This window comes from Podarcis vaucheri (genome assembly GCF_965113315.1).
Source record: "Podarcis vaucheri genome assembly, chromosome: 3".
Taxonomy (NCBI): domain Eukaryota; kingdom Metazoa; phylum Chordata; class Lepidosauria; order Squamata; family Lacertidae; genus Podarcis; species Podarcis vaucheri.
In genome coordinates, this window is record NC_138761.1 from 107,990,080 (window position 1) to 108,005,186 (window position 15,107).

At 41.4% G+C, this 15,107-nt stretch overlaps 1 protein-coding gene across 2 annotated transcripts in view; it reads left to right on the forward strand.

Annotated features, from left to right (window-relative positions):
* The first annotated feature begins 315 nt into the window (after positions 1-315).
* The window catches only part of WDR35 (WD repeat domain 35), a 40,223-nt gene continuing 25,431 nt past the window's right edge, over positions 316-15,107 (forward strand). The window contains exons 1-12 of one of the 2 annotated variants that reach the window (XM_082215460.1): positions 316-446; positions 2,370-2,487; positions 4,183-4,254; positions 5,259-5,351; positions 6,955-7,083; positions 8,017-8,147; positions 8,732-8,897; positions 9,056-9,201; positions 9,673-9,798; positions 10,848-11,033; positions 12,615-12,647; positions 13,342-13,402. In XM_082215460.1, coding sequence (XP_082071586.1) covers positions 423-446; positions 2,370-2,487; positions 4,183-4,254; positions 5,259-5,351; positions 6,955-7,083; positions 8,017-8,147; positions 8,732-8,897; positions 9,056-9,201; positions 9,673-9,798; positions 10,848-11,033; positions 12,615-12,647; positions 13,342-13,402 — 1,285 coding nt within the window. In that variant the 5' untranslated portion in view covers positions 316-422. The remainder of the gene's footprint in view (positions 447-2,369; positions 2,488-4,182; positions 4,255-5,258; positions 5,352-6,954; positions 7,084-8,016; positions 8,148-8,731; positions 8,898-9,055; positions 9,202-9,672; positions 9,799-10,847; positions 11,034-12,614; positions 12,648-13,341; positions 13,403-15,107) is intronic. The other variant, XM_082215461.1, reaches the window with a different exon arrangement.

A 15,107-nucleotide genomic window follows, 5' to 3' on the forward strand; every position in this document is an offset into this window, starting at 1 on the left:
GTGTGTGTATTTAAAAAAGAAGAGTTAACTCAGTCAGATGGGCGGCATATAAACAATGCATCGTTGTTATTGTTATTATTATTATTATTAGGGAAACAGTCGCCCGTTATGGAGGAGCAATGACGATTTTTTGGGGTCTGTTGTTGTTTCGCAGCGGCGCCTACGAAGCCGCGGAACAGGCGAAGGCGAAGCGCGGACGGGGCTTGAAATGCCGCGGGACACTTGGCTTTCCTTTCCTTTTTGTTGCTGTCGTTCTTAAACTTTATTTCCTTTCCTTCTTTCTCTTCTGACCCGGAAGCTTTTCCGCCGAGGCTGCGGCGGCGGGTTGCTAAGGCGAGCCCGGAGGCGCTAGGCCTCTGTTGCCATGGAGACGGCGGCGGCGGCGCGCGCGTGAATCGATAGGGGGAAAGACTCTGGGCAGGATGTTTGCCTACCTGAACAAGAAGGTAAAGGCTTTCGTGTGTTTTTTTTTTTGGGGGGGAGGGGCGAAATCTGGGGGGGGGGTTTAAAGCGGGGCTGCCTTGAAATCACACAAACACCCCATGGCGCATGCTCCAAAAGTTCACTTTCCTCCTTAAAAGTGCTTTTTTCCCCCGAGAGCGACCCTTCCCTTTGCCACCATCGCTGCTTTCCCTCGCCTTTGACACGTGTTGTTGTTTTCGGATTGCAGCCAGAAGAGACCCTCGTTTGTCGGTGGTGGAGGACACGTGTCAAAGCGCTTCACACGTGACACCCGCCGCGCGTTTCCGTCGCCCGAGGGTTTAAACGCGAGTTGCGTGTAGGTCGGGAGCGACCCTCCCCGAACTTGTTTTCGGACTGCAGTCCCCATCCTGGACATGATGGGAGTTGTAGCCCGAAAACAGCTGGAGAACCCAGGTTTGGGAAACCCTGGTTGGGAACGTCTGAATGTGTACGCCAGGAGCAGTGTTTCCTAACCTTTTTTGGGCCATGCCCCACCTAAGCATCTTTAAAATCCTGATGCCTCCGCTCTGTGACATGTAGTTTTTATTATTCAAAAAGTGAACTCCTACATTAACTGTTAATAACACATTCTCGAATTCGCCCCCCCAATCAAATTGCCCCCCCTGTGGGGCATGTGCCCCACATTGGGAACCACAGGCCAGGAGGAAAGCGGGACACAAACCGCAATAAGATTGCTTATTTTTTTTACAGTTAAAGGTGTTTGTTGTTTTTATGAAAGCTTCTCAGGGCCATTGATCTATATGGTGAATATTGTTACCTCGCTGTCATACCCTCCAACATTTCTCTGATGAAAATAAAGACATCCTATTCAATAATAATAATATTTATACCCCGCCCATCTGAGTGGCTTGCCCCAGCCGCTCCAGGTGGTTCCCAACATATAAAAATAAAAATAAAAAACCTTTTCAATACTGGGCTGCTTTCAGATGTCTTCTAAAATAGAGTTACAGTACTTATCTCTTTGGCTTCAGGGGAACGGATGAACGCATGCATAACTCCATACCCTCCAATATTTCTCCGATGAAAATAGGGGCCACTTATGAAAATGTGGGACATTCCAGGATCAAATCAGGAACTGGGGCAGCTTCTGTAAATTCAGGGCTGTTCCTGGAAAATAGGGACACTTGGAGGGTCTGCTGTGTCAAAAAAACCAGCAATAAATCCCCACCTCATTTAATTTCTCCAGATTGTATCAGCTATTCCTTCTGGCCCATTAACTAATACAGCAAACCTTTCTGATACTGGAGCAACTTTTGAAGCTTTCAATAGTTATTTTTTTTCCGCTTTTGGTGTTCTTTCTCCTCTGTTTGACCCCCATGTTGCCCCAGAAACCTTTTCATTTCAGTTGTATAGCCAGAATAGAACTTCTTACAGTTCATAAAGCTCTTTGAGGCAAGGGCCTGTCTTTCGTTTATACAACCGTACCTTGGAAATCGAACAGAATCCGTTCCGGAAGTCTGTCTGACTTCCAGAACGTTCGGAAACCAAAGCGCAGCTTCCCATTGGCTGTTCGGAAGCCGCGTTGGATGTTCAGCTTCCAAAAATCATTCGAAAACTGGAACACTTCCAGGTTTCGATAGTTCAGGAGCCGATTTGTTCAGGAGCCAAGGCATTTGAGATCCAAGGTACTACCAAGGTATTACCTTGTACACTGGAGAAGCAATGTGCATCACACCATACATTTAAAGCACCCCAAGAATGGGAATTGTTGTTTGTTAAGGTTGCTGGAAATTGTGGCATTGCAAAAAGGTAACTACTGTCCCAGGATTCTTGCCAGGGATGGGGTGTAGGCGCTTTGAATTTATGATGTGTAACTGGTCCATATTTTGAGGTCGGCAATTTTGAACTTGGTTTCAATTTCCATTACGAAACCATCCTCCTTTCAGATCACAATTCCTGGCAATATTCGGATAAGATCTATTTCTTGGAGTAAGGACCAGGGCTATATAGCATGTGGGGGAGAAGATGGTCTGCTGAAAATTTTAAAACTGGAGACAAAAACAGGTAAGTGACACTTCTGTTGTGCCTATCACATATTTGAAAACATTTACTAGCATTGCCTGTATGGAAGTGAGAGTTGGACCATAAAGAAGGCTGATCACCGAAGAATTGATGCTTTTGAATTATGGTGCTGGAGGAGACTCTTGAGAGTCCCATGGACTGCAAGAAGATCAAACCGATCTATTCTGAAGGAAATCAGCCCTGAGTGCTCACTGGAAGGACAGATCGTGAAGCTGAGACTCCAATACTTTGGCCACCTCATGAGAAGAGATGACTCCCTGGGAAAGACCCTGATGTTGGGAAAGATGGAGGGCATAAGGAGAAGGGGACGATGGAGGACGAGATGGTTGGACAGTGTTTTCGAAGCTACCAGCATGAGTTTGACCAAACTGCAGGAGGCAGTGGAAGACAGGAGTGCCTGGCGTGCTCTGGTCCATGGGGTCACGAAGAGTCAAACACAACTAAATGACTAAACAACAACAACTAGCATGGCATCAGTACAATCTGGTTCCCATTCTGTGGTGGCATATGATGGTCTCTCTTTTGCTCTGTAGCTGGTCTGTCAACTTGCTCCCTCTATGGCCACATGACTGGTGCCAATGTAGTCACACTATCCTGAGTTATTGCAGCAGTGCAATGCCCTTGATGTTTTGCTGCCACAGTGCAACGCATTCAGTCTGACATTTTCATTGCGTGAAAGGCATACGGATGAGTGCAGTCAACCATTTTTCTGGTCCTGTGATGTGAACACCAGGGAATCCTAAACAAACATGCAGAAAGTGGGTCCATGGGGGAAGTTTTGTGAGGCTCTAAGGCAGGGGTCAGCAAACTTTTTCAGCAGGGGGCCGGTCCACTGTCCCTCAGACCTTCTGTGGGGCCAGACTATACTTTGGGGGGAAATGAACGAATTCCTACACCCCACAAATAACCCAGGGATGCATTTTAAATAAAAGCACACATTCTACTTATGTAAAAACACGCTGATTCCCAGACCGTCTGTGGGCTGAATTTGGAAGGCGATTGGGCTGGATCCGGCCCCCATGCTCTAAGGGGACTATGGATAGGTTTGGTGAAGTGGAATTGTACATATTGATGGGGTGGAGGGTGGAGAGAAGGGAAACGAGAGGGAGACGGCTGGGCAAACCAGGCAAGCCATGGAGGAGCTCTAAGGAATTCGACTTTAGTGGGTAAAACCTCAGCGCCTAGGACTTGCCGATTGCATGGTCGGCAGTTCGAATCCCCACAGCGGGGTGCACTCCCGTCGTTCGGTCCCAGCGCCTGCCAACCTAGCAGTTCGAAAGCACCCCCGGGTGCAAGTAGATAAATAGGGACCACTTACCAGTGGAAAGGTAAATGGAGTTCCGTGTGCTGCGCTGGCTCGCCAGATGCAGCTTGTCACACTGGCCACGTGACCCGGAAGTGTCTGCGGACAGCGCTAGCTCCTGGCCTATAGATTGAGATGAGTGCACAACCCTAGAGTCTGGCAAGACTGGCCCGTACGGGCAGGAGTACCTTTACCTTTACCTTTACCACCTTTCCCCCACATTTTGCAGAGTTCTGCATCCCTTTTTCTGATGGTGGGAGACTCCTGAGTATATGTGGATATGTTGTTAATAACTGCAGAGGCTTTCTGCTACAGGGAGAACAATTTAGGATTCCAGCCTTTGTTTTAAAATGATATTTAAACTTCTTTTTTAGATGAATCCAAAGCAAAGGGGCTTGCAGCACCTAGCAATCTCTCAATGAATCAAACACTGGAAGGTCACACTGGTGAGAGTCATTGTCCTGTATTTAATATTCATTCATTATAGACTAGTTTAAAATTGCCTGCTGAATAAGGTGTTCAGAAACTGATGCACTTTCCATTGATATTTTTTCTCTATTAATTCATTTATGCAAGAAAACAAACTTTAGAGTTCATTGTTTGGCATCTGCTACTGCATGTGCAATTATTGCAAATCAAGTGAAAATATATGTGCAGTACATCTTTGACATCATGTTTTCAGTTTATTTTCTCCTTGCACCATCTAACAGCATATTAATGTTTCAGATGGGGTACATTGTTAGATAAGCAGAGGCAAATATAAGCCACAGTTCTTCAAGATTTAAAAGATGTAATTATCTACATTGATTTATTTTTATTAAAATATTACATTAAATATATCATTAGGTTTGTATCCCTCCAATACACCCCTTTCCACCTGCAATTTCACATTTATTAGGTGTATGTATAAATTGCTTATCATTTCAGCATGCCAAAGTGGTATAGAAGATTAACCTGTTAAAATACAATTATGCAAAGAGAAAAATAAGTGAAAAGCATCAGGTAAAGGTCTTGAATCTAGCAAAGACTCTTGTGAGTGGACAAGGGAGAAGGTGAATTCCAGATTTCCCATACATCCCCAAAAATATGCTCAAATACATGACATATCTCCTTGGACCAATATAGGCAGAGGTTTTTGGAGCTCTAGTGGGAAGGAAAATTGGTAAATATTTTCTCCCTTCCATTTCAAGGAACCCCTATTGTATCAAAGGCCCTTGCATTTTAAAAAATAACACATTCAGTGAATGGAATAACTCCATTGGATCCAAGCTATACTTTATTTTTTCATTATGCCCTATATTGCTTTGTTATTTATGAGATCACAAATACTGTTATATTATTATGACTGATGTTTCTGGATAATGGATTTTTATGAATTAATAACATTTTAATTGTGTGTTGTTAACAATATTGTTGTGATCCAATAATATACTCATCTATAATTTTATAGGTGCTGTGCAAGTAGTGACTTGGAATGAACAGTATAAGAAATTGACTAGCAGTGATGAGCATGGACTTATTATTGTGTGGATGATGTATAAAGGTAGAGAATTTGTTGGAGATTGGCAATAATATCACTGTCAAGTCTTTATTGTGCCTTTGTGAAATCTCAAATAATAGATGCCTTTGAGATTTGTATAATGCTTCTCCAGGTTTTTAACTGCTGGTTATAAAGCCACAAGTAGCATTATTTAATGATTTTAAAAATTGTTCTAGATGCTTACCTTAATCAATTTATTCTTTTTTTAAAAAAAAAAAATATTGAGTTGTAAGTTTTTCCATAACAGCTCAAAGAAGGAAAACAGGTCAATTCACAATACCATTTTGCAAAGTCAGGCACATATGGAGAAAACTCTGTGTGTGGAGCCCATAACTCTAAAAAGGGGTCCCAGATCTCAGAATAGTGCTCTTTGCCCCTCCACAGAGAAAGTAGCTCTTCCGTAGGCTGCAAAAAGTTGTTCCTCCAGCCAGTGAGCTACTGGAGGGAGCTGTCCAGTCTTTCCAGTGCTGTAAAGCCAGTCACTTAGCCACCAATAAAGTGCACAGGGCTACTGGATTAATTCTTAAGTTTACTTCTTGCCTTTTTGCCCCTCTTCTCACCAACAGCATATCTGCCTTTGAGCCTACATGTATTCTGTTCTGACAAGTTACCATGTGTAGTAGAGCTGTTTGCTGGCATTATGTATAACCACAGCAGCTGATTTGCTTAGATTTTATTGTTTCATGGATTTCTTAAATTCATTGGAAGCTTGTGATTTTTAATAAGTCAGTTTGAAATTTAGAGTTCTAAAACCATCTTTTCTTTTCTTTTTTTTAACAAGTAGAATGTTTTATTTGGGGTAGAGCAGCACACCTTCCGATCTCACAGCTCTGTTGTTGAATATTATTCTTTTTTTAAAATTAAAGATTTTCTTGTTTTACAGAAGTATCTTTTCTATAGAAAATTCTTAGCTCTTTTCCCTCCAATTAAAAATAGATAAAGGCTTTTCACCAATCATTTATCATCTTCCCTATAAATATGTGGTGGGGGCCTGTGGGGGGATAATAATAATAGCAACAACAACAAACAATAATGGTGATTTTATTATTTGTATACTGCCCATCTGCCCCAGCCACTCTGGGCGGCTCACAACAGAATCTTAAAAACACGATAAAACATTGATAGAAACACGATATAACATCAAACATTAAAAACTTCCCAATACAGGGCTGCCTTCAGATGTCTTCTAAGAGTCAAATGCTTTTTGATTTCTTTGCCATCTGATGGGAGGGCATTCCACAGGGCAGGTGCCACTACCGAGAAGGCCCTCTGCCTGGTTCCCTGTAACCGCACTTCTCGCAGTGAGGGAACCGCCAGAAGGCCCTCAGTGCTCAATCTCAGCCTGAACGATGGTGGTGCAGATGCTCCTTCAGGTATACAGGGCCAAAGCTGTCAATCAAGACATGACCACAGATTTAAGTCATCATTATTTTTTACTCATTAGTAAATTATTTTAAAATATTTCTTACTATGATTTAACATGCTACCCAGATAATGTACAATGTTTCTGGCAGATAATTCCAACTGGTTTACTTCTAATAGAAATAGTTCAGATGAAGTACAGCAGTGTTGAAGGTGTGGCTAAACATTTATTCTTTGGCTTTAGGTGCTTGGTATGAGGAAATGATCAACAACAGAAATAAATCTGTTGTTCGAAGTATGAGATGGAATGCTGATGGACAAAAAATTTGCATTATATATGAAGACGGTGCTGTAATTGTTGGTTCTGTGGATGGTAAAGTATCTTGTGTACTAAATAAAAGACTCTTATAGCATTGTTTGCAGTGAATATGATTCACAAACATTGCAGATGAATTTGCGTTTGTCTAAATTTGCTTTAATAGAATTGTGACTCTTAAAAATAATATTTTTGTTTGCCAAAATCTTATTGTCCTCTTTTTCAGTTTGCAACTGCTGTGTTGATGATATCTGACCACAGAGATATGGGGGTGACAGCCAATGATACCTGCCCCCTTGTACACTGGTACTTTAGGTCTCTCTCCTCCTTACTCCCCCCATGTGCCCCCCAAATCTGGATTTTGAAGCAGATTTTCAACAGACACAGGGGGAAGGAAAGGGAGGAGAAGCCCCACTGCAAGAGTAGATTCCTGTTTGTGCTACTCACCCATGAGGTTTTTGTGCTCTGTATTTCTGCATTTTTACATATGAAAATGAAAGCTAATAAAAGTTGACTTAAATTCCCTGAGATAAAAGCATATTCTTTGTTTGGGGAATACTATATAAGCAGCAATTGAAATTAGGATATGCTTGTATGTCAGCTTACCCAGTAATTTTAATACATGAATAATATTTTTAATATGTCAAGTAGATTTATTGGAATGTATGATGGTATGCAATTAGACTTGTGTATATAGCCTGCTAATGGTTGAACACATATACTATCAAAAACATAGTAAAGCCATACTGTCATGTTTACAATGGTTTAGATTCTCATTTTGATTCCTTGAATGGAAGAGAACTGTGTTCATGGATTGTTTATATAACAATAGAAAAGAGAGCAGAGTACATCTCTCTTTTTTTGCTGTGTATGTGTGCATGAGTTAACATTCATCATTTGAACTTTTGCAGTAGCAATCCTTTAGTATTTTAAGTGGCAGAAATTTTATTTTTAGTTGTAGGCTGTGTTGAACGTATTTTCTCTTAAAAGGGAATCGCATTTGGGGAAAGGATTTGAAAGTACAGCTCCATCATGTTGCATGGTCTCCAGATGGCAGGACTCTACTCTTTGGAATGGCAAATGGTGAAATACACATTTATGACAAGAATGGGACTTTTATGGTAAGTTCAGAAGTGTAAGAAGTATAATCTATTGGGTGCCCTCACTGTCTGGTTGATCTTGCAGTTGGGAAGATTTTTTCTTCCTGATCTACACTGGTGCTGCATAAATTCACTAGTGCTTATCCTTCTGGAATGACGTGCTTAAAAACTGTTCTGCAGTCACCGCAGGAATTGAAAACAGGAGCATGTAATGGTGCTTAATAGAGCATAAATACAGAGGCAGCTGGTTACAGCAACCAATGAAGGTGATTTAACTGAAGCCAGTGCCATGAACTTGGATGGAATGCCAACACTTTGACTTAATTGATATGTGGATTGCAGCCAGAGTTAGCTTCCTATTTATTCTTTCATTTGTTTATGTACTTCACTTTTGAAAAAAATATATCTTGGTTTGCATTGGTTTATATTTAAGCTAAGATTGGTTCTTCCATTCAGCAAACTTACTTGGGAGTAAAACTAATTCAATGCAGTGGGTCTTTCTCTCAAATAAACTTGCACAGCGTCAACCTGCACATCTGTTTAAGGCACTGGTGATAGTTTTGTCAAGTTCATTTTTACTTACATATGTTAAATGGTCACTTTAGATGAAAATGAAGATGAACTGTTTGGTGAATGTAACTGGAGCATTCAGTATTGCTGGAATCCACTGGTACCCTGGAACGGAGGGCTACGTTGAACCAGATTGTCCTTGCCTTGCTATTTGTTTTGACAATGGACGATGCCAAATAATGAGACATGAGAATGATCAAAGTAAGCACAACTTCCTGTTACTCATTGAAAGAAGCACTGTGAATTTAAGACTTGGAGGTCTTGCTGGAGGGTGATGTAACTCAGAGCCTTTTTTTCAGACAAGCTATTTGTAAGCGCTCACGTCTGTAACATTTCTTTTCCAAACTTATAACAACCAGATCCTGTCTTAATCAACACTGCTCTGAATGTTGCGAGTCTCCAGTGGAACCACTGCGGAAATGTCCTGGCTATTGCAGGCTTCCAGAAAACAGCTGGACAAGAGAAAGATATGAATATGGTACAGTTCTACTCTCCATTTGGTGAGGTAAAAACATTTGTTTCATTTTCCTATTTCATCCGGTTGGCTAAAATTAAATATTAGCCCTCTCCATAAATGTTGCTTGTTCCTGTTTTTTAAGAATTTAATTTCAGGAGATACAGTATCAGAAATTACCTCTCTCTTTACGCAATCACTTTTTTATTGAAAGTTTTCAACATAATATACAATAAAAGCCAAACTAAGCTAAGAGAGAGAGATAGAAGAGAAGAAAAGAGAAAACAAAAAGGAAAGGTGGGGAATGCCAAGCTCTTTATCACAGTTATACCCATATTCCACACAAATTACCTCTCTCAAGTCATCCTATTAGATTGGTAAGAAGGCCCAAGCCTTCTTGAGTTCAAGTACACCTTTCTTCCAGTCATACCTTCAAAACACATTGTGCAGTATATTCAGTTATGCCCCAATTGGAAGTCCCACAGATACCATGTAACCAATGAATGGATGGTGTTGTTTCAGCATTTGCGTAGCATGAAGGTTCCAGGCAAACAAGTTTCAGCTCTGTCTTGGGAAGGAGGAGGCTTATACATATCGCTAGCCATTGACCAATGTATTTATTTTGCAAATATCCGGCCACACTATAAGGTAAGTAGCTGCAGAATGCCACTTTCACTGGAAGGCTTACAGCGCCATTTGCAAGCACTACAGAGAAGCCTGGAATTATAATATTAAAATGAATCATCTCTTTGGGATATCACAATACCTCAAAGACCGCCTCTCACCATCTGAGTCCCTTCTTCATGTGCCTCTTCCATGAGAAGTCCAGAGAGTGGCAACATGAGGATAGGCCTTTTCTGAAGTGGTTCCACAATTGTGGAATGCTCTCCCAGAGAGGCTCGCCTGCCACTCTTGTTACATATCTGTAGGTGCCAGGCAAGGACATTCCTCTTCTCTCAGGCCCTTGGCTAATTAAGCAACCTATGGCTTTTTAAATTGAGGTGGGTGGGGTGTAATTGGTTGTTTTTTGTTATTGTGGTATGTATTTTTTGTTGTTTTGTATTGTAAACCACCAAGTGAACTTTGAATGAACGGCAGTATAGAAATTGGTACAGTGGTACCTCGGGTTACATATGCTTCAGGTTACATATGCTTCAGGTTACACATTCCGCTAACCCAGAAGCAGTGCTTCAGGTTAAGAACTTTGCTTCAGGATAAGAACAGAAATTAGGCTGCAGCGGCAGCAGGAGGCCCCATTAGCTAAAGTGGTGCTTCAGATTAAGAACAGTTTCAGGTTAAGAACGGACCTCTGGAATGAATTAAGTACTTAACCCGAGGTACCACTGTATAGAAAAATAATTATATTTACAATTATAATAGCAGCTTTTCACCATGTCCATTAGAGTTAGTTATATTCTCTTGAGGAGAATAGTAATGATGAGTGGTAGGTCTGTACGTTATATTTTCTATATGTTACTCTATACCAGGGTTTCCCAAACTTGGGTCTCCAGCTGTTTTTGGACTACAACTCCCATCATCCCTAGCTAGCAGAACCAGTGGTCAGGGATGATGGGAATTGTAGTCCCCCAAAAAAGTCTGGCGACCCAAGTTTGGGAAACCTTGCTCTACACTATGTATAATGTTTCTATATGTTACTCTCTACTATGAATAACGAATAATGTTTTCTTTGTTGACAGTGGGGTTACTGCACTAATACAGTGGTTTATGCATATACCCGACCTGATCGTCCAGAGTACTGTGTGGTCTTCTGGGACATAAAAAACAATGAAAAGTATTTGAAATATGTCAAGAGTCTGATTTCCATTACAACCTGTGAAGACTTCTGCATTTTGGCAACCAAAGCCGATGAAAATCAACTTCAGGTATCCCTAGTTACCTTATAACTCTTGCTGAATCACTTTGAATTAGAAAATGGAACAGTTAATTCATTTGCAGAGCCCTGATAGAAGGTCCACTCGTTACCATTTCAGTTCCCTTCAAAGACAAAGGAGCTTAACATCATCCTTGTGGCAAGAACGAGTTAGAAGCTGTAGTTGAAAGCTCTGCTGCAAGATGTAAATCTTCAAAGCACCGATTGATTGATTGATTGATTGATTGTTGTTGTTGTTGTTGTTGTTATTTCTAAAGTATCAACAACATCAGGAAATTCTGCCTAGAACATAAAATAAACAACAGTAAAACCCTGCCAGCAGGCTTATATTCAAAGCAGGTGGGGAATTTTTTGGCTCCCAATTCATTGGCCAACCCACCAGTCACAATCCCTTGTACAGAGTTCTCAAGAACGAGAACCACAATGCAAGGAACAGAGAGCACAGGAAAGGGCTTTGCAAGCCTTCCTTTCTCCTAGGTGGTTCCAAAGCTGTGCTGGGGTCAGAAGCAATTTCCATTATATGAAAATTGCCTCCCCACTCCTTGAGCAAGCCATGATCCTGCAACCTCTCTGCTGATGGGCAGTTGGGAGTGTGCCTTGCTCCAGCAAAGGGACAATCAGGAGTTTGGGTATGTACCTCGGCCCAGTATACCTGAAGGAGCGTCTCCACCCCCATCGTTCTGCCCGGACGCTGAGGTCCAGCGCCGAGGGCCTTCTGGCAGTTCCCTCATTGTGAGAAGCAAAGCTACAGGGAACCAGGCAGAGGGCCTTCTCGGTAGTGGTGCCCGCCCTGTGGAACGCCCTCCCATCAGATGTCAAAGAGATAAATAACTACCTGACATTCAGAAGACATCTTAAGGCAGCCCTGTTCAGGGAAGTTTTTAATGTGTGACATCTTAGTGTATTTTTGGTCTTTGTGGAAGCCGCCCAGAGTGGCTGGGGAAACCCAGCCAGATGGGCGGGGTACAAATAATAAGTTGTTGTTGTTGTTGTTGTTGTTGTTGTTGTTGTTGTTATTCAGCCTTAATGTTGTGCTGAATACTGTGCTTCTGGGGACCTGCTTTTTAGCTTTCCATTGGGTCTGCTTGAGTATGTAAACCAACTCTCTCTAACATTACTAAACCCAAGGAACAGTCCTCCTTTGATGTTGAGAACATGGCTTTGTATTTTGAAATGAGATGCAGTTAGGAAGGACCAGTGCTTTTTTCTAAAAATGTTTACGGGTGCTCTCATTTTGACTCAAGAAAATCACCATTTTTTAGTTCAAATCGGGAAAAATAAATACAGTAAATGGACAAAAGTACAAAGATTCACAAAATGTTTAGGGGTATGCGTACCCCTGCGTCCACCCAGAAAAAAAGCACTGGGAAGGACATAGAGCAAAATGCTAAGGTGCAAGTAAATTTTTCTACGTCACTGTTTATAATTTGGAAGCCCATCTGTATGGAAGAAGTCCAACAGCCTTGCTTTTTCTTTTTGCTATTACATACAATATCCTTTAGTTTAATTGGTATTCTTTTATTTGCCAAAGGAATTAATTATTTCCCATATCTCTTGTACAATGCTTACAAAGGAGGAGCATGAAACTGACTCTCTCGGTGCAATGGTAAAACAGTTCTTTTATATGCTGCTTTAATGGGTAGCTTGTATGGGTATGATATGATTTACCATTTAGGTATATGTAATCAGCACCCATTTCATTGAATTATAATTTCTGGAACTGCCCCTTTAGATCTGTGCTGTTTCACAGAGAGTGATAGTATATTTAACCTTCTTTGAATGATGTATAAACCCCCAAAATACTATATTGGGTTCAGAAACCTCACTGAACAGGCGACATGAATTTTACTAAGTTGTGACTAACTTTTCATATTGATTTCAGTGGGATCCAAGTTCAAGTAATCTAGACACAACTCACTGATTAGTCAAAGGGATTCAGTAGTGCTTTCCAACATAATATTCCGTGCTTTGCTCTTTCATAAGCAGTGGCATTTTGTTGCAAAGGGGTGGGTTCCTTGTTATGGTGGTGGTTTTAGTTGAAAGGAATTTAGCTTGATACTAATGAAACATGAATTCTTGTTCCTTGCTTCTCCCCTTAAAAATGATTTTAAAATATTATATTAACTTGTTATGTGATCATAATTCTTGGATGTATTTCCTTACCTAATCTATATGGGAACCTTTGGGAGGATACAGATTTAAATAATAATATATAAGCTGGGTTCAGTATAATTTGAGTTGCCGAACATAGTTGTTTATGTGTTTTGCTTTGACAGTTATGTGTTTATATTTTTCCATAGTATGTACTTGTTCTCTGCAATTCCATTGGTACTCCTCTGGATCCAAAATATATTGACATTGGTAAGCAGATGTTCAGAGTTTTATTGTATTCATTATGCTTCTTGAGCCTTTGTCCCAAATAATTTTGGATTGCAATGGCAATCCAAAATGGCTAACTACTACTTATGTGACAGAGCTGGCAAACTCTTTGCTGTTTAGTGTCTTGAAACTTTAGCAAACTGTAATACAAGTAGGTATACCTACTGCTGCCATTTTAGTCTACTTCTTTTGAAACTAATTGCAAAAGTGACTGTGGGCTGGATACAGACATACGCCCCTCCCTTTGATTGCAGAAGGGATTTTGATGCAGTGGAAACATCCACTGGAGGAAGGGAGGGAGGTGATTTTCACACACAAAAATTCCTCAGGAAGCCCCCCCTCCACTACCTTCCACACTGTTCTTCAGCATTTATGGGGGGTTCCCACCTTCTGCTCATGGGAGGATCCTATAAGTGGAACTGTGCTCGTGTTTAGTCTAGATCCAGTTCCGTGTTAATTGATATTTCTGTTCAGAATGCCAGTTGCATCAGGTAGGAATGGGATTTTAAGCTGATATTATTTTATGGACAAAGCATGGTGTTTTGTAGCCAGTGCTGTCCAGTGCAGACAAAGGCAATTTGATCCAGAAATGCTTCTGTCACCAGAATGTGGAGAGAGGTGATTTTGTGATTCCCAACCCCACCAGACCAGCTTCCATGCTGTTCCAAAAGGTTACCCAATAGGGCGGTTCATAAAAAACCTTTTTTTAAAAAAAAATGCCTGCTCCAAAGGTCTTAACTTACTACACTAGGGATTATACAGCTATATCTGAAATTTCATGCATATCAGTTAATACATGGGTAGGCAAACTAAGGCCCGGGGGCCGGATCCGTCCCAATCGCCTTCTAAATTCGGCCCACAGACGGTCTGGGAATCAGCATGTCTTTACATGAGTAGAATGTGTGCTTTTATTTAAAATGCATCATTGGGTTATTTGTGAGGCATAGGAATTCATTCATTCACACTGGAGCCAGTGTGGTGTAGTGGTTAAGAGCGGTAGTCACGTAATCTGGGAAACCGGGTTCGCGTCTCCGCTCCTCCACATGCAGCTGCTGGGTGACCTTGGGCCAGTCACACTTCTGTGAAGTCTCTCAGCCCCACTCACCTCACAGAGTGTTTGTTGTGGGGGAGGAAGGGAAAGGAGATTGTTAGCCGCTTTGAGACTCCTGAAGGGGAGTGAAAGGCGGGATATCAAATCCAAACTCTTCTTCTTCTTCTTCTTCATTTCCCCCAAAAAATACAGTCCGGCCCCCCACAAGTTCTGAGGGACAGTGGACCGGCCCCCTGCTGAAAACGTTTGCTGACCCCTGAGTTAATATCTTGACCCTGCTCCACTGAAAAGCATTGGGTGTTCAGTAGGGCGGTTTATGAAAAACTTTTTTAAAAAAAATGCCTGCTCCAAAAGTTTTATCTTACTACACTAGGGATTATATAGCTATATCTGAAATTTCATGCATATCAGTTAATATCTTAACCCTCCTCCACGAAAATAGCTGTTTACTTGGCCATTTTCCTATGTCGTGAAGGCTGAAATTTCAATTCAGTAGAGCAGGATCAAGATACAGTGGTGCCTCGCAAGACGAAAAGAATCCGTTCTGTGATTCTCTTCGTCTAGCGGTTTTTTTGTCTTGCGAAGCAAGCCCATTGACGGATTAGAGGATTAGCACTATTAGCGCTATTAGCGCTT